The sequence below is a fragment of the Oncorhynchus keta genome, chromosome 35 (genome assembly GCF_023373465.1).
Source record: "Oncorhynchus keta strain PuntledgeMale-10-30-2019 chromosome 35, Oket_V2, whole genome shotgun sequence".
Classification (NCBI taxonomy): Eukaryota; Metazoa; Chordata; class Actinopteri; order Salmoniformes; family Salmonidae; genus Oncorhynchus; species Oncorhynchus keta.
The window spans coordinates 39,802,762-39,822,129 of record NC_068455.1 but is presented as its reverse complement, the minus strand read 5'-3'; the positions used below and the strand labels follow the sequence as shown (position 1 = coordinate 39,822,129).

The window sequence follows — 19,368 nt, the reverse complement described above, 5'->3', positions numbered from 1 at the left end:
TTTGGAAGGGCCATCACTATTTTCTAGCCCGAGAATATCAACAAATAGTTCATAGATTCACCCATCAGCTCTCATCATATAACCCCTCTAGTTTGGACAGGGTCTTAGAGAGTCCTCTAATAGTGGATGGAACGAGTGGAACAACTGAAGAGGGACTGGACAGATGGGAGGAGGCTGAGGGTGGGGGGGTCGGAGGGGCACAGAAGGGGGTCTGCCAGAGGGTGGAGGAGGTGGAGGTGGGGGGCATGGTGGGACCGGGTGGGGGGCTGGGCATGGGGGTGGTGGTGGTGGGCATTACCGGGGGTGGTCTTCTCCAACTGGTACCAGCGGTAGAAGGCCCTCTTCTTCTGTTCACTGAGGTCCGAGCCCTGCTGGAGCAGCCAGTGGGAGATACGACTCTGACTGATACCTGGAGAGAGGGGGGGCAAGGGAGAGAAAATGGAGGGAGGAAGTAAGAGAGAGAGAGAGACCGACAAAGAGAGCGAGAGAGAGGATGGCCCAGAGGGATTCATTAAGTTGCCACTGCATATATACAGTGGATGAAGTACTTGCGGTTTCTCATTACATCCACACAAACACTAGTGACCACAGTTCCACTCCCACAGTCAAGTGCCATGTGTAGTGTGCTCCGTTAGCCACAAGGGGGCATACTGACCTGTGACCTGAGCCACCACGGCCTGAGAGATGCGCCTGTTCCCCAGGAACACCTTGATCTCCTCCTTGATTATGGCACTGTCCCTTCTGGAGGGAGAGAGAGGGGGAGAGGTGGTGAGTGTGAGAGAGGGAGGGAGGGAGGGAGGAGCGAGAGAGAGAGAGGTGGTGAGTGTGAGGGAGGAAAGAGAGAAAACAAAGAGCATTGTTCCCTTGTGCTAGGAAGATCGAACGAGGGGACGGTTCAAGGAAAAGAGAGAGGACGAGTGAAGAAGTGAGAGATGTCTGTGGAACAAGCGAGAGAAACGGAGAGGAAGAGCGTAAGAAGATAAGCCATGGATAGAGGGAGATATGATCAGCAAGTACAATGGCGTTGGAGAGGAAGCGAAGAGCCAATCAAAAGGGAAATATTTATTTTATTTTTTATTTAACTAGGCAAGTCAGTTAAGAACAAATTCTTATTTACAATGACGGCCTACCCCGGCCAAACCGGGACGACGCTGGGCCAATTGCGCGCCGCCCTATGGGACACCCAATCACAACCGGATGTGATACAGCCTGTATTTGAACCAGGGACTGTAGTGACGCCTCTTGCACTGAGATGCAGTGCCTTAGACCGCTGCGCCACTCGGGAGCCCAATATGAGGGGTTGAGGAAAAGCAAGGAGAATATGGGTGATGGCAGAGAAAATGTGTCTGTGTGTCTGTGTGTGACCAAGTGCTGCTGCATGTGTGATTGTCAGACGGAAAGAGTGAATGTGACAGAGAGAGAGAGAGAGAGAGAGAGAGAGAGACGGAGGGATATAGCGAAACAGAGAAGGAGAGAGAGAGAGAGAGAGAGCGAGACGGAGGGAGATAGCGAAACAGAGAAGGAGAGAGAGAGAGAGAGAGAGCGAGACGGAGGGAGATAGCGAAACAGAGAAGGAGAGAGAGCAGTTCTGATAGATGTGATGGAGCGCCTGCTGAACACTGGAGACACACACACACAGTCTTTATGTCGATACACTGCCTTCTCATTTACATTTATATTGATTCCCCTTCATGGAGAACGTGAGGGAGAATCAGGCAGCACTGAGCTGCCAGAAATCCACTGCTACTTTTCTCTCCCTCCATTTCATTTCATTTTCATCACTCCATCTAATCAATACTGCCTTTATCACTGGGCACATACTACAAAAGAGCAGCTGCAGGGTTGACAGGACACGTGTGTGTGTGTGTATAATATATATATATAGAGAGCCCATATTTTATGTAGCAAACCAGATAATAACGTTACCTGCATATATTCCATTATTCATAGTTGATATCTTTCCAACCACTTCAACCCAAACTGTCCATTTAATAACCTATTGTGTGTTCATGTGTTTTTGGACAAGCGTTGGTGAACTGATAACTGACTGGCCTCCCACCAATTTGGCCTGCTAATTGTGTGCAGGTGGTCAAAGGTGCAGGAGAGGCACCTGGTTTTCAGTGTAAGCGAGGAGGATGTGAGGAGTGTTTGCATCTTTGACACCTCTCCCTTTGTCTTTAGCCATTTTAACTCTGCCTGTTTCAAGTCTGTATTTATTAAAGTTATTTTTAAGTAAATCCCACTCTAGTCCAATTTCTTAATGTGAAAAGCATCAGACTGCTTCGTCACGGTGTGTCTGATTATGGTGTCTGTGTTTATAGAAAGATGTCACTTGACTCAGGCCTGGGGGGTCAAGCTCAGAACAAACCCATTCAAAAATGACATGTTCAGGTAGTACAAAAGGTAATTAGTTTGGTTCCCATTTTGTGCCTATTGACTACCATCTAAATCTATTCAGATAATGCTGTGTTCATGTGCTATACGACACTCGGGACCTCCAAGTTCACATTAACACAAGTTATTTGCGTAGAGCTTCCTATTGGTTGATTCTGGTACTTTCAAGTGAGAAACTCGAGTTCAATTAGTTTCCAAGTTGGAAATGTCAGAGTTTCCTATTTCCAACTAGCACGTGAACGAGGCATAAGACTCTGGTTACTCCTCCTCACCTCATGAGCTGCTCCACTTTGTCGTCCACGTCTAGTTCCTCCTCGCTGGCCTCAAAACCGTAGCCTCTCCCCGTCACGCCACCACTAACCGCACTAACACTGATAGGAAACCGTGGTGGAGACAGCTTTCCGTTCGTCATGGCAACAATCTCTCCGCCGCCACCAACCCCGTTCTGAGCCACCGCTGCCAAAGCAACAGGGGCAGATACAACCGCCGGAGGGGGCGGCGACATATCATAGTTGTTGCTAGGTGACGGCGACAGACCACTCCCGCCACTCCCATTCGCCTGGTAACCAGTCTGTGTGGCGGCCGTGGACGTCGACGAGGACGCCACAACATTATTGGACGAGGAAGACGACGTCATATTAGCATTGCTATTGGACGTCGGTCCCTGACCGACAGGCTGGGGCTGCGTCTGGGGGCGGCGTCCAAACTTGTGTCCGTGCTGGCGGTCCAGTCTGTCCAGGGTATCCAGGGCGTGGAGGATCTCTGGCTTGGTCATCCCCGTCCTCCTCAGCCGTTGGAGCAGGTCAATCTGCTCGATGGTAAAGCGAGGCTCATCGGTGAACTGAGACATCCTGGACAGAGAGAAGAGAGAGAGGAGTTGACATGGAGCGAGAGAGAGGGGAACGGTTAGATGGGATGGATGAAGAGAGAGAGAGAGAGAGATGGCGTGAGAGACGAGAGTTTAGGAGGGAGAAGGGTTTAAACGGAGGGAGAGCGAGAGTTCAGATCAGACGGACGGATGAAGAGAGGAGGGAGAAGGAGACGAGAGTTTAGATGAGACATATAGGGACGGATGGAGAGATGAGGAGCTTTGGCTGTCCAGAGAACAACCTCGAGCCCCTTAGACACTGGCACAGATCAAATAGAATTGCATAACACTGCTTATGTCTATGACCTAACCCATTATTATGAGGGAGACCATGGCAGCTCTTACAAAAGATTACGCTGAGACACGTATGCACTCAGAATCACACAAAAACATCACCCAGCTTACAGAGAAGTACACACAAATGGAAATTCCCGAAGAACCGCACTGTGCCGCACACACCTTATCTCCTCATCAGCGGCATGCTTAGAGAAGACTGGCTCAGCAGCTGCAGCCCAGATATGAAATGGATTATTCTATCAACCTCTTAGAGGGCTTTTAGAGTGAGAGCGAGAGAGAGAGGTAGAGGGAGAGACGAGGAAAAGTACATGAGTGGTAAGAGAGAGAGGTAAGAGAGAGAGAGAGAGAGAGAGAGAGGTAGAGGGAGAGACGGGGAGAATGAGGAAAAGTACATGAGAGGTAAGAGAGAGAGAGAGAGGTAAGAGAGAGGTAAGAGAGAGAGAGAGAGAGTAAGAGAGAGAGAGAGAGGTAAGAGAGAGAGAGAGAGGTAAGAGAGAGAGAGAGAGAGAGAGAGAGAGAGAGAGAGAGAGAGAGAGAGAGAGAGAGAGATGTGGAAAGGGATGGGACATATGGATAGACTTAGATAGATAGTGCGAAAGGGGGGAGGGTGAGAGAGATGGAAATAGAGAGAGAGCAGACCTCATGTGTGTGCGAGAGAGAAAGAGCTGACAGAGAACACATGCATGAGAGAGAGAGTTGAAAGATTGAGAGGAGAAAGGGAGGGAGGAGGGGTTAACAGAGAGTGCGACTTGGGAAAAACGCCAAGAAAATGTTCCATCCTAAGCGGCCAACCTCCATATTTTCCCTTTGAAGAGGGCGGGGATGAGTCATAGGACAGTGTATAGGATATCACACAGACAGACATCAGCCCTCAGACAAACTTACATACAGTACTATGTACATACACACACAGCCAGGACACACACACATACAAAGAGAGCAGTACAGTACAACAACAATAAAAAACAGGCAGACAGGGTCAAAAAGAGTAGAGGGCACACACACACACACACACACACACACACACTAGACCTAGTGACTGAAGGCTGGTGGAGAAGGAGGTACCATAGTCAGAATGCATATTGCACAAAGCACACTAGTGATATCATCAACTGACAACAAGAGGGCATATAGCCTATATGTTATTATTATGTAGAGCCTTAAAACAATGCAACAACGCCTAGCCTACTTGACATAGACAGTACCGTATCAAAAGCCAGTATGCACAGAGCAGACAAAAAATAAAAAAATAAAATAAAAAAAGCCCTACAGGCCCTGGTCAAAAGTAGTGTACTTTATAGCAAATAGGGTGCCATTCGGGATGCTTACTTTGAGACATTGGCTAAATCAGAGAAATCAGAGTCAGAGGAAGGAGACGTTAACAGCTCGTGATCTTCATTTCACACTACATTCTCCTCTACATTTTCCTGATGTGGTCACATGAAGGCTGCTGGACACATTCCACAATATGATTCCAAATCTGCCGTCATAAAAAAAAACAAAAAAAGCTCTCTGGAATATGAGGCATACCTCCCCCTCTCTGCTTCTCTTATCTCCCTCTCAAACTCTACAGTGCATTCGGAGAGTAGTCAGACCCCTTTCCCTTTTTCCACATTTTGTTACATTACAGGCTTATTCTAAAAATACGGTTGTTTTTGTCCCCCCTCAATCTACATTTTACCCACTAAGTTGACTGAGAAAACACATTCTCAGCAACAACCTGGGGAATAGTTAGAGGGTGAGGAGATGAATGAGCCAATTGTAAACTGGGGATGATTAGGTGGCCATGATGATATGACGCCCAATTTGGGAATTTAGCCAGGACACCGGGGTTAACACCCCTACTCTTATGATGAGTGCCATGGGATCTTTAGTGACCACAGTGAGTTAGGACACCTGTTTAACGTCCCATTCGAAAGACAGCACCCGACACAGGGCAATGTCCCCAATCACTGCCCTGAGGGTGCCTCCTACTGACCTTCCAACACCACTTCCAGCAGCCTCTGGTCTCCCATCCAGGGACCATCCCTGATTAGCTCTCAGAAGCAAGCCAGCAGTGGAATGCAGGGTGGTATGCTGCAATACCCCATAATGACAAAGCAAAAACACAAATTAGACATATTTTATTATGTGACATTTCCATAAGTATTCAGACCCTTCACTCAGTACTTTGTTGAAGTACCTTGGCAGTGATACAGCCTAGAGTCTTCTTTGGTATGATGCTACAAGCTTGGCACACCTGTATTTGGAGAGTTTCTACATTCTTCTATGCAGATCCTCTCAAACTCTGTCAGGTTGGAATGGGAGCGTCGCTGCACAGATATTTTCAGGTCTCTCCAGAGATGTTCGATCGGGTTGAAGTCCGGGCTCTGGCTGGGCCACTCAAGGACATTGAGACCTGTCCTGAAGCCACTCCTGCATCGTCTTGGCTCTGTGCTTAGGGTCGTTGTCCTGTTGGAAGGTGAACCTTATCCCCCAGTCTGAGGTCATGAGTGCTTTGGAGCAGGTTTTAATTAAGGATCTCTGTACTTTGCTCCATTCATCTTTCCCTCTATCCTGACTAGTCTCCCAGTCCCCGCCCCTGAAAAACATCCCCACAGCATGATGCTGCCACCATCATCGTAGGGGTGGTGCCAGGTTTCCTCCAGACGTGACACTTGGCATTCAGGCCAAAGAGTTCAATCTTGGATTCATCAGACCAGAGAATACTGTTTCTCAAAGTCTGAGTCCACGCGGGCTGTCGTGTTCCTTTTTACTGAAGAGTGGCTTCCTTCTGGCCACTACCATAAAAGGCCTGATTGGTGGAGTGCTGCAGTGATGATTGTACTTCTGGAAGGTTCTCCCATCTCCACAGAGGAACTCTTGAGCTCTGTCAGAGTGACCCTCGGGTTCTTGGTCACCTCCCTGACCAAGGCCCTTCTCCCCCGATTGCTCAGTTTGTCCGGGCAGCCACCTCTAGGAAGAGTCTTGGTGGTTCCAAACTTCTTCCATTTAAGAATGATGGAGGCCACTGTGTTCTTGGGCGATCTTCAATGCTGCGGACATTTTTTGGTACCCCTCCCCAGATCTGTGCCTCGACACAATCCTGTCTCGGAGCTCTACGGACAATTCCTTCAACCTTTGCTCTGACATGTACTGTCAACTGTGGGACCTTATATAGACAGGTGTGTACCTTTCCAAATCATGTCCAATCAATTGAATTTCCCACAGGTGGACTCCAATCAAGCTGTAGAAACATCTCAAGGATGATCAATGGAAACAGGATGCACTGGAGTTCAATTTCAAGTTTCATAGCAAAGAGTCTGAATACTTATGAAAATAAGGTATATCTGTTTTAAATGTTATAATACAATTGCAAATATTTATAAAAACCTGTTTTTCACTTTGTCATTATGAGTGTGTGTAGATTATCATTTGTATTTTTTATAAATGTAATCCATTTTAGAATAAGGCTGTAACGTAACAAAATGTGGAAAAAGGGAAGGGGTCTGAATACTTTCCAAATGAACTGTAGGCTTAGGCAAGGTCCCAACACTAACGTCTAGGGAAAAATAGTACATTTTTGCTCTAGCCAAGTGCAAACATGACTGATTTGACTAATAATCAACTAGGTGAATCAAGGGCTTGACTAGTTGAATCAGGTGTGCCAGCTGGGTGGGGGCAGGAACAATAAGGTGCCTGGGACCTTGACTTAGAGCAGGGCTGCCCAACCTTCTTCCTGGAGATCTACTGAAACCATGTCTTATAGTCAGTCTGTAATATAAACCCTGTGGGTGGGGGGGGGGAGTCAAAGTGCGGCTCCTTTAGTTAAGTAAAACACGTTTCTCCACAAATCCTCCTCCTCCTTGACCTTCCTGTCTTCCTCTGGTGCAGAGGCTCTGAGCCTGGCCCTTGCCCTGGGGAGGACAGAGGTTTAATACTGCTGACTAAACTAGCACTGGTCAATGCTCTTTATACAGTAGATCACTGCTCAGCAGAAAGGCTGCAGGGGAAAATGGATGGATGGATGGACAGATAGAGTGCAAGAGAAACCTATGCACACACGACTATGCCACGAGAGCCTCATGGCTTTTAAAAGTTTAAGTGTCCAGGCGTGTCAGATTTGACTCGGCAGGACAAACAAAACAAACTCTCAAAACATACACCGAGAGCGCTTGGGTCTGAGTGACTTGTTAAACAAGTGGCCGCAACTACTAGCATATTACAATAGTGAAATGACTGTACTATATATTTGTGCTGTAGACTGCAACGCCAGGGAAATGATTGTCCTTAGGAGCAAAATAACACATTTTTCCATGCCTAATCAACCATTCCAAGCTTGTAACCTGTGTAGTTGAATCCTTAGGGCCCCTAGAAAAAGGTTAGGAGCCAGGAAGCAATATATTTACCCAGGTGCAGAAGGAAGCAGCCAGTGAGCAGCTTCACAGCAAACGTTCCCTGACTCCCTTTGCCTAGAGATCTTTTGGATTACTAGGTGTCTGATGAAAAGGTGGATATACTGGTAAATGTGGGTGTCTGTGCTTCTGGTTTTGTATTGGGAACACTGACTGATAAACTAGTCTCGCAACACAGAGCCTACACGGGGAACTCTAATGGGTAACCTGTATAATGATCTACAAATTAGGACTAGAGGAAACATTTGCACGCAAGCAATTCCATGGTAACGGAATAATCCTTTGACGTTTCACTTTAAAATGTGTGCCAAAATAAAAATTAATTTAAAAAAAACATTGATTTCAAAGTTTAACAAACCATACAACTCTGTGCAATGGTGTCTGGAGAAGTGGGTGAACTCTATGGCCCGGCCAGTGATGGTACCCTGTCTGAAGAATTCTATGAGAAAGTGACAAATTCCAAATGACCTAAAATGATAAATCCCATATTGGTCTTTCACAGTCAGGAAACCCAAGCTGTACTGTGCTAGTAGTCTAATAGTAGGACTACTATTGAAACAAATAAACGAGGCTGTCAACTGAGTCAGAAATATTCAGGTTTGAATAGACAAACAACAAAATTGAATGTTTCAATTCCATAACAATCCTTAAACTAGAGGTCGACCGAGTAATCGGAATGGCCGATTATTGTTGGACGCAGATTTGCCAATTAATTTTTTATATACACCTTTATTTAACAAGGCAAGTTAGTTAAGAACACATTCTTATTTTCAATGATGGCCTAGGAACAGTGGGTTAACTGCGTTGTTCAGGGGCAGAACAACAGATTTTCACCTTGTCAGCTCGGAGGTGCCATCCTTGCAACCTTACAGTTAACTAGTCCAACGCAATAACGACCTGCCTCTCTCTCGTTGCACTCCACAAGGAGACTGCCTGTTACGCGAATGCAGTAAGCCAAGGTAAGTTGCTAGCTAGCATTAAACTTCTTATAAATAACAATCTATCATAATCACTAGTTAACTACACATGGTTGATGTTACTAGATATTATCTAACGTATCCTGTGTTGCATATAATCTGACTGAGCATACAAGTATCTGACTGAGCGGTGGTAGGCAGAAGCAAGCACGTAAACATTCATTCAAACAGCACTTTTGTGCGTTTTTCATTGTGCGTCAAGCCTTGCGCTGTTTATGACTTCAAGCTTATCAACTCCGAGATGAGGCTGGTGTAACCAAAGTGAAATGGCTAGCTAGTTAGCGCGCGTTAATAGCGTTTCAAACGTCACTCGCTCCGAGCCTTGCAGTGGTTGTTTCCCTTGCTCTGCATGGGTAATGCTGCTTCGATGGTGGCTGTTGTCGTTGTGTTGCTGGTTCGAGCGAGGAGAGGGACAGAAGCTATACTGTTACACTGGCAATACTAAAGTGCCTATAAGAACATCTAATAGTCAAAGGTTAATGAAATACAAATGGTACAGAGGGAAATAGTCCTATAATAACTACAACCTAAAACTTCTTACCTGGGAATATTGAAGACTCATGTTAAAAAGGAACCACCAGCTTTCATATGTTCTCATGTTCTCAGCAAGGAACTGAAACGTTAGCTTTCTTACATAGCACATATTGCACTTTTACTTTCTTCTCCAACACTTTGTTTTTGCATTATTTAAACAGTTTCATTATTTACTTGAGGCTAAATTGATTTTATTGGTGTATTATATTAAGTTAAAATAAGTGTTCATTCAGTATTGTTGTAATTGTCATTATTACAAATAAATAAATAAAAATTGTCCGATTTATCGGTATCAGCTTTTTTGGGTCCTCCAATAAATCGGTATCGGCGTTGAAAAATCATAATCGGTCGACCTCTAGCTTAAACCATATCAGGAGACCCCTTTTGGGGTTTGGGGAAAACCCAAGAATGTAGTGCATGAGATGGAGTTTCCCCAGGTAGGCATTGGCTACTTTTTAGCTAGTTAACATTAAATAGGTTTTTGGGAAAGCCTTTCCATCTACCAGAAGAGTCAAAACTTTCTTTTGTTCTCTAATTGTTTGAAACCTGGATGTTTTACTTCATATTCTGAGACATTGCCTGGATCACAGTAGTCCATCGCCAAAATCCCCCCATAGAAACATGGGGGCAATTATTTTAGAAAGACTTCCTCATATGCGTTCTCCTGTTCTATTGTTTTTCTTGTAACTTTTCATTGTTTAGCAGCCAAAGGCCCGATCCTAATCATAGCAACCCATGATACAACAACTAGCATTAGATCGCCCGTCTTTCTACATTTTTAACAGATATTTACATCTCTGTCCACGAAACTGCTCGCATGTGCTGTGCACATTTTAGAATGAGTTTTCCTGCCAATTGCATTTTTGGAGCGTTCGCACATAGGCCTACTGCTGTGTGTATATTGCTGAATAAGTAGCACGACATTTTAAGCTAAACATTCTGATCTGTTCCGTCAACATTGTTAATTGATACGGCTTAAGGAAGTGTGTACACACCCGCCACTACACGACTGACTCTATGCACAAGGACAACGTTGAACAATTTACACAGAACATTTTACGAAAAAAAAAAAAAACATTTGCTGGTAGACCTGTGCAGACGCAAAGTTAAGTAACAGAATTACAGTAAAATCTAGTTTAAATATATTTTTTTAATAGATGACAACTTTATAACAAACGGTGCGCACTCTTCAATGGGACAGAAGTCTGAGTTGTTGTGATTCTGGATGGCCAGAAAGCAACAGTGACAAGAAACGGCCTTTTGGGGAATCTTAAGTGATTGGTTTCATCTTGTTCTTGACACCATGTCTTGTTTTGACTGTGTTTTGACTGATTTCATGTCAATGCTTATATGGCTCAGATTGGCTAGCTAACCAACAACTGTACTGACATATTTGAGAGACAAGTGCTAATTGTGCAAATGTATTCGTTTCCAATAAAACACTGGAGACTAAATATAGTTTAAATGTTGTCAACAATCTAAGCCAAACCTGTCTGTTTTGACACAAACTCAGCAAAAAAAAGAAACTGCCCTTTTTCAGGACCCTGTCTTTCAAAGATGATTCATAAAAATCCAAATAACTTCATAGATCTTCATTGTAAAGGGTTTAAACACCGTTTCCCATGTTTGTTCAATGAACCATAAACAATTAATGAACAACCTGTGGAACGGTCGTTAGTGTCTTAACAGCTTACAGACGGTAGGCAATTAAGGTCACAGTTATGAAAACTTAGGACACTAAAAGAGACATTTCTACTGACTGAAAAACACCAAAAGAAAGATGCCCAGGGTCCCTGCTCATCTGCGTGAACGTGCCTCAGGCATGCTGCAAGGAGGCATGAGGACTGCAGATGTGGCCAGGGCAATAAATTGCAATGTCCGTACTGTGAGACGCCTATGACAGCGCTACAGGGAGACAAGACAGACAGCTGATCGTTCTCGCAGTTGCAGACCACTTGTAACAACACCTGCACAGGATCGGTACATCCGAACATCACACCTGCGGGACAGGTACAGGATGGCAACAACAACTGCCCGAGTTACACCAGGAATGCGCAATCCCTCCATCAGTGCTCAGACTGTCCGTAATAGGCTGAGGGAGACTGGACTGAGGGCTTGTAGGCCTGATGTAAGGCAGGTCCACACCAGACATCACCAGTAACAATGTCGCCTATGGGCACAAACCTACAGTCACTGGACCAGACAGGACTGGCAAAAAAAGTGCTCTGCACTGACGAGTCTTGGTTTTGTCTCACCAGGGGTGATGGTCGGATTTGCATTTGTGCTCGAAGGAATGACCGTTACAGAGGCCTGTACTCTGGAGAGGGATCGATTTGGAGGTGGAGGATCAATCATGGTCTGGGGCGTCACAGCATCATCTGACTGAGCTTGTTGTCATTGCAGGCAATCTCAGTGCTGTGTGGTACAGGGAAGACATCCTCCTCCCTCATGTGGTACCCTTCCTGCAACCTCATCCTGACATGACCCTCCAGCATGACAATGCCACCAGCCATACTGCTCGTTCTGTATGTGATTTCCTGCAAGACAGGAATGTCAGTGTTCTGCCATGACCAGCAAAGAGCCCGGATCTCAATCCCATTGAGCACATCTGGGACCTGTTGGATCAGAGGGTGAGGGCTAGGGCCATTCCACCCAGAAATGTCTGTGAACTTGCAGGTGCCTTGGTGGAAGACTGGGGTAGCATCTCACAGCAAGCACTGGCAAATCTGGTGCAGTCCATGAGGAGCTGCACTGCAGTACTTAATACAGCTGGTGTCCACACCAGATACTGACTGTTACTTTTGGGCACCCCTTTGTTCAGGGACACATCATTCCATTTCTGTTAGTCACATTTCTGTGGAACTTGTTCGGTTTATGTCTCAGTTCGGTTTATGTCTCAGTTGTTGATTCTTATGTTCATACAAATATTTACAGATGTTAAGTTTGCTGAAAATAAAGTAGTTGACAGTGAGAGGACATTTATTTTTTTGCTGAGTTTAGTTGCGTACAGGTAGGTTTTGTTGCTAAACAACCAACCCGTCTATGCGACCACGTTTTCCAAAAACTCTGTTAAAGCTGCAATGTGTAACTTTTGGGCGACCTGACCAAATGCACCTAGCAACGCGACTTATAGAACTGTCATTCTCATTGAAAGCAAGTCTAAGAAGCGGTAGATATGTACTATGTGCGCTATTTCTATGCTTACGTTCTTAAGGTTTGTTTTTGTGACTTTTACTTTTGCACACCAGCTTCAAAAACAGCTGAAAATACAATACTTTTGGTTATTGAAAATATATTTCAGTGGGTTAGATTGTACAGTGATTCTCTACACTGCTTTGTCGTCAAAATGAAATTAGGAGGAATATTAGAAATTAAGCAACCAGGAAATGGCGGAGCGATTTCTGCATATTGCACCTTTAAATATCTCCTCAGAGTTAAGTTTCAAAGAGGTCTGCAGAAAGAATGGGGTGTCAGCTATGACATGACACCTTGAGTTTGATATATATCTTGGTTATTGAACTACAGTAGGTGAATTGGATTTACATCCAGTAATGTAATGTAATTACATCATGGGTCCCTGATATATATTTATGGATATTAATCTAAATTCTCTTCATGGTGATGTATCCTGAATAGGTACATAGAAGAAATATGCATTATCCTTCTTTTGGATACTTGGATATTATTTTACACACTGGCTATTATTCTAATGAGCTCCACCCCCAAGTTTGGTCCAGTTGGTCCGGACCAAACCAATCATAGATTTCTCTTTCACAAGTTACGATATCACTGCACAGTATAGCATGGTACAGTTCTGTACAGTACCATGTGTACTGTGTACTTCTGTAGCACAGTTGGTAGAGCATGGCGCTTGTAACGCCAGGGTAGTGGGTTCGATTCCCGGGACCACCCATAAGTAGAATGTATGCACACATGCAAGTGTGTGACTAAGTAAGTAAGTGTGTGACGACTGTAAGTCGCTTTGGATAAAAGCGTCTGCTAAATGGCATATATTTATATATTTTTTACTCTACTCATATGCTCTCCTTTTCTTTACTGTAATGTTCTCCACTGTACTGTCCAAACTAAGATTTGGTCCAGACAGGGCGGACTGACCAATTTTCAACATGGACGTCCGGTGTCGGTCGGTGCTCAGTGGGTGAGGATGCGTGTTACAGTACATGGAAAAGAGGGTACGTAGTAGGTGTGCGTGAGGAAGGAGAATCAGCGCAAGTCTGGTTGTCCATACAGTTTTCAGTCTTGCTTTGACTACAAGATGAAAGAAAATAGTTATGAGCTGAACATAACAGTATGCTAGTGGAAAGGAAGACCGTAGCAGGTGACTCAACGGTGGTTTGTTAACACTATGATTTTACATTTTAGCCAGTTCAATTGCGGAAATTCCGTTACCAATTTGGTAACGGAATTACGACTTTTAATAACTTTAATACATAATCAAACGTTTATCAGTAAATACACTAGCTTATTTGGTAGGTCTACCTATACTTGTTACTTCTGTGAACTTTCATTATCCTCCCTCAGAGAGAAAGTTGAAAATATCTTAAACATATGGGTTTTTGGAAACGAAAGGCACATTTTTAGGATGGAAAATTGTTGAAAAATGTACAGTTGAAGTTTACATACACCTCAGCCAAATACATTTAAACTCAATTTTTCACAATTCCTGACATTTAATCAGAGTAAAAATTCCTTGTTTTGGGTCAGTTAGAATAACCACTTTATTTTAAGAAATGGGAAATGTCAGAATAAGAGTAGAGAGGATAATTTTGTTCAGCTTTTATTTATTTCATCACATTCCCAGTGGGTCAGAAGTTTACATACATTCAATTAGTATTTGGTAGCATTGCCTTTAAATTGTTTAATTTGGGTAAAACGTTTTGGGTAGCCTTCCACAATAAGTTGGGTGAATTTTGGCCCATTCCTCCTGACAGAGCTAGGGTAACTGAGTCAGGTTTGTAGGCCTCCTTGCTCACACACCCTTTTACAGTTCTGCCTACACAATTTTCTATAGGATTGAGGTCAGGGCTTTGTGATGGCCACTCCACTAACTTGACTTTGTTGTCCTTAAGCCATTTTGCCACAACTTTGAAAGTATGCTTGGGGTCATTGTCCATTTGGAAGACCTATTTGCGACCAAGCTTTAACTTCCTGATATCTTGCTTCAATATATACACACAATTTTCCTGCATCATGATGCCATCTTATTTGTGACATGCACCAGTCACACCTGCAGCAAAGCACCCCCACAACATGATGTTGCCACCCCCGTGCTTCACGGTTGGGATGGTGTTCTTCGGCTTGCAAGCCTCCCCCTTTTTCCTCCAAACATAACAATGGTTGTTATGGCCAAACAGTTCTATTTTTGTTTCATCAGTCCAGAGGACATTTCTCCAAAAAGTACGTTCTTCGTCCTCATGTGCAGTTGCACACCGTAGTCTGGCTTTTTTATGGCGGTTTTGGATCAGTGGCTTGTTCCTTGCTGAGCGGCCTTTCAGGTTGTGTCGATCTAGGACTTGTTTTTACTGTGGATAGATACTTTTGTACCCGTTTCCTCCAGCATCTTCACAAAGTCCTTTGCTGTTCTGTGATTGATTTGCACTTTTCGCACCAAAGTACGTTCATCTCTCGGAGACCGAACTTGTCTCCTTCCTGAGCGGTATGACAGCTGCGTGGTCCCATGGTGTTTATACTTGCGTACTATTGTTTGTACAGATGAACGTGGTACCTTCAGGCGTTTGGAAATTGCTCCCAACAATGAACCAGACATGCGGAGGTATACCATTTTTTTTTTTACTGAGGTCTTGGCTGATTAATTTTGATTTTCACATGATGTCAAGCAAAGAGGCACTGAGTTTGAAGGTAGGCCTTGAAATACATCCACAGGTACACCTCCAATTGACTCAAATGATGTCAATTAGCCTATCAGAAGCTTCTAAAGCCATGACATAATTTTCTGTAATTTTTCCGAGCTGTTTAAAGGCACAGTCAACTTAGTGCATGTAAACTTCTGACCCACCTGAATTGTGATACAGTTAATTAAGTGAAATAATCTGTCTGTAAACAACTGTTGGAAAAATTACTTGTGTCATGTCCTAACCAACTTGCCAAAACTATAGTTTTTTAACAAGAAATATGTGGAGTGGTTGAAAAATTAGTTAATGACTCCAACCTAAGTGCATGTAAACTTCTGACATCAACTGTATATATGCCTTAATAAAAAAATGTTTTAAAAAAAGACTCGCCCATGCTTAACTAGTGAGGCTCGACAAACGCTAGTCAGGTTTCCATCCAAATGGCGACAGCTTTTCATGCAAATATTAAAAATTGAATTAAAACATTATGGGCATTTTCACATGAAATGTTTCCTTCAAACTGACAAATAACTTTTGCGGTTAAAATTCCCATGTATTGAACAAAAAAATACAAGTTAAATTGGTTTCCATCGCATTTTCAACTCTACTGATTGTTTTGTCACAAAATCTGTTGCGTTATATAGCTAAATGTGCCCACTCTGGTCTTGGCACATGCGCTCTAGCCAACAGCTCGCAGGAAGTGCGGGTAGGCTACCTTCATGAGATTATAAAGACTGAGCTAGATTATTTTTATTTGTCAAATGCAGTGGAGGCTGGTGGGAGGAGCTATAGGATGGGCTCATTGTAATGGCATAAATGGAATGGTATCTAACATATGGAAACAATGTTTGACTCCTTTCCATCAATTCCAGTCCAGTAATTACAATGAGCCCCTCCTATAACTCCTCCCACCAGCCTCCACTGGTCAAATGGCAGCCAAGCATCATGATCATGTAACCAGAATAAAACCCTTGATATTTATTGAAAAGGTACATCAGGTTCATCACCGGGCACTTTCACCACCCTGTGAAGTTCATCCAGTGCAGGCTGCTGAGGGGAGGACGGCTCAAAATAATGGCTGGAACGGAGCAAATGGAATGGCATCAAACACATGGTAACCATGCTTTTGATCCCATTCCTCTCCTGCTATATTCACGAGCCCGTTAAAAGTGCCACCAACCTCCTGTGAGTTCGTCATAACTTATTTCATCTGTATCCTAAAACTGGAAGCTTTCCCTGAGTCGTAGCGGGAGACCACACAACATATTGCATGACTCCGAAGTTTACTTCTATATGATGGGTATTATACCAATATCTTTTTAGATTTATTCTTGCCTCCTATAAGACCCTATGAGTTGTGAACCGTACATGAGACAGACAACATCTTGGTGTCATTTACACTCTTTATAGTTTGCTTTAATATATGGGGTGTCTAGATGATGAAATAAACATATTTCACATTCATTTGTTCAACATTGCAAAATATGAATCGCAAAACTACCCGTTTAGATTTTGTTCATTTTTAGACATATTGTTTAAAGCAATATACTCTACAAGTACATCACATTTACATGATAAATTAATGATTGATTGTGTAGCAGTAATAATCAATTGTATGAGCACCACCGCCAGAGTGAATGGGAAAATGGATTCAAAGGGAACTCCTCCTGCTGGTGATTTACTGAATGTGTAATCTTAATTAAAAGGAGGGCTTGGATTGGTTCATGACATGTAATGTAAATTTCAATGTATGAAATCATATTTTCAAACGTACCAGGGAGCCCACTCTGGATGTGATGTACTTGCAGAGTATATTGTTTTAATTTTTTTTTTTTAATAATTTTAAAAAATTGGTTGACATATGAAGTGTCATTTTGGGTGATTCTGTCTTTAAGGGCGTGTTCGTAAATTCACTCCGTCGTGCCAGAGTGTGCTCAGAGTGCATTTGTGAGTGTCGTTGGATTGTCCGTTAGTAAATTCAGAGCGTTTTGCTCTTGGAGCGTTCAGAGCACACACTGGACGCTCTGGCCGAGGAGTGAGGTTGATCCGATCGTTCTGACCTCCCAATAGCAGTCAAGCACGCAACCGAACTTGATTGCTACTTCCAGACACAAATGAGAGAACAACTCACTCTGAACATCATTCAGGTGTAACAGTAACAATAATAACAAAAGATTAAAATTATACTAGTACTTTTTTTATGCTAAGTGCAAGGTCTCTCCCAATTCACACAGAAGTATCACCCCGTCTTTGAGTCAGAGGATTCCAAAAGCATCTCTTCTGCCCATCTGTAAAAAAAAAACGGGGAAGAGTTGATGAGTGGCACACATATTAAAAAGGGTGAGATTACTAAACACTTGTGATGTACCGTCTTATTAGTAATCCCCTTTTGTCCCTTCGGAGGTGTTTGCCAACACCTGATGGGCATGGCAGCGTAGAACAGCTCCAGGCCCCTCGTCACAAATACTGGTCATGAAGGAGCCCGACTTCGGCTTCGGAAAGTATTCAGACCCTTTCACTTTCTCCACATTGTTACGTTACAGCCATATTGTAAAATGGATTAAATAAAAAAAAATTGTCATCAATTTACACACAATAACCCATAATGACAAAGCTAACAAGTTTTTAGAAAGCTTTGCAAATTGATTTAAAAAAAAATAAAAATTAAGAAAAAGTATTCAGAACCTTTGCTATGAGACTATGCATCCTGTTTCCATTGATCAAGTTGTAGAAACATCTCAAGGTTGATTGGAGTACACCTGTAGTAAATTAAATTGATTGGACATGATTTGGAAAAGCAGACACCTGTCTATACAAGGTCCCACAGTTGAAAATGGATGTCAGAGCACTTGGTGGAACCACCGAGACTCTTCCTAGAGCTGGCCGGCCAAACTGAGCAATCGGGGGAGAAGGGCCTTGGTCAGGGAGATGACCAAGAACCCGTGGGTCACTCTGACAGAGCTCAAAAGTTCCTCTGTGGAGATGGGGAACCTTCCAGAAGGACAGCCATCTCTGCAGCACTCCACCAATCAGACCTTTATGGTAGAGTGGCCAGACGGAAGCCACTCCTCAGTAAAAAGGAACACGACAGCCCGCTTGGAGTTTTCCAAAAGACACCTAAAGGACTCAGACCAAGAGAAACAAGATTCTCTAGTCTGATGAAACCAAGATTGAACTCTTTGGCCTGAATGCCAAGCGTCACATCTGAAGAAAACCAGGCACCACTCATCACCTGGCCAATACCATCCCTACGGTGAAGCATCATGGTGGCAGCATCATGCTGTGGGGATGTTTTTCAGGGGCGGGGACTGGGAGACTAGTAAGGCTTGAGGGAAAGATGAATGGAGCTAAGTACAGAGATTCTTAATTAAAACCTGCTCCAAAGCAGTCATGACCTCAGACTGGGGGAGAAAGTTCACCTACCAACAGGACAACGACCCTAAGCACACAGCCAAGACAACACAGGAGTGGCTTTGGGACAAGTTTCTGAATGCGGCCCAGTCAGAGCCCGGACTTGAACCCTATCGAATATCTCTAGAGACCTGAAAATAGCTGTGCAGCGACGCTCCCAATCCAACCTGACAGAGCTTGAGAGGATCTGCAGAGAAGAATGGGAGAAACTCCCCAAATACAGGTGTGCAAGCTTGTTGCGTCATACCCAAGAAGACTCCAGGCTGTAATCGCTGCCAAAGCTACTTCAACAAAGTACTGAGTAAAGGGTCTGAATACTTATGTCAATGTGATATTTATTTATTTATTTTATACATTTGCAAAAATGTCTAAACCTGTTTGTGTGTAGATTGATGAGGGGGAAAAAATATTTAATCAATTTTAGAATAAGGCTGTGATGTAACAAAATGTGGAAAGAGTGAAGGAGTCTGAATACATTCCAAATGCACTGTATATCCAACCCAGCTCCTATATCACTGAGGGAGAGAGGGAAAGACATTCACCATACAGTCATGGAAGCCACCAGTAAATACACAATTCAACATAGCCAATCAGAGATCCTGATACACAGCTAGATCACA

At 43.6% G+C, this 19,368-nt stretch overlaps 1 protein-coding gene across 12 annotated transcripts in view; it reads right to left on the bottom strand.

Moving 5' to 3' along the window:
* Positions 1-19,368, bottom strand: part of LOC118369120 (homeobox-containing protein 1-like) — a 30,877-nt gene that overhangs the window by 7,576 nt on the left and 3,933 nt on the right. For 7 of the 12 annotated variants that reach the window (XM_052497020.1, XM_052497024.1, XM_052497021.1 and 4 more), the window contains 5 exons: positions 17,706-19,263; positions 17,531-17,625; positions 2,667-3,245; positions 656-741; positions 299-409 (listed from right to left, as the gene is read on the bottom strand). In XM_052497020.1, coding sequence (XP_052352980.1) covers positions 299-409; positions 656-741; positions 2,667-3,244 — 775 coding nt within the window. In that variant the 5' untranslated portion in view covers position 3,245; positions 17,531-17,625; positions 17,706-19,263. The remainder of the gene's footprint in view (positions 1-298; positions 410-655; positions 742-2,666; positions 3,246-17,530; positions 17,626-17,705; positions 19,264-19,368) is intronic. The other 5 variants (XM_052497019.1, XM_052497018.1, XM_052497017.1 and 2 more) reach the window with 2 other exon arrangements.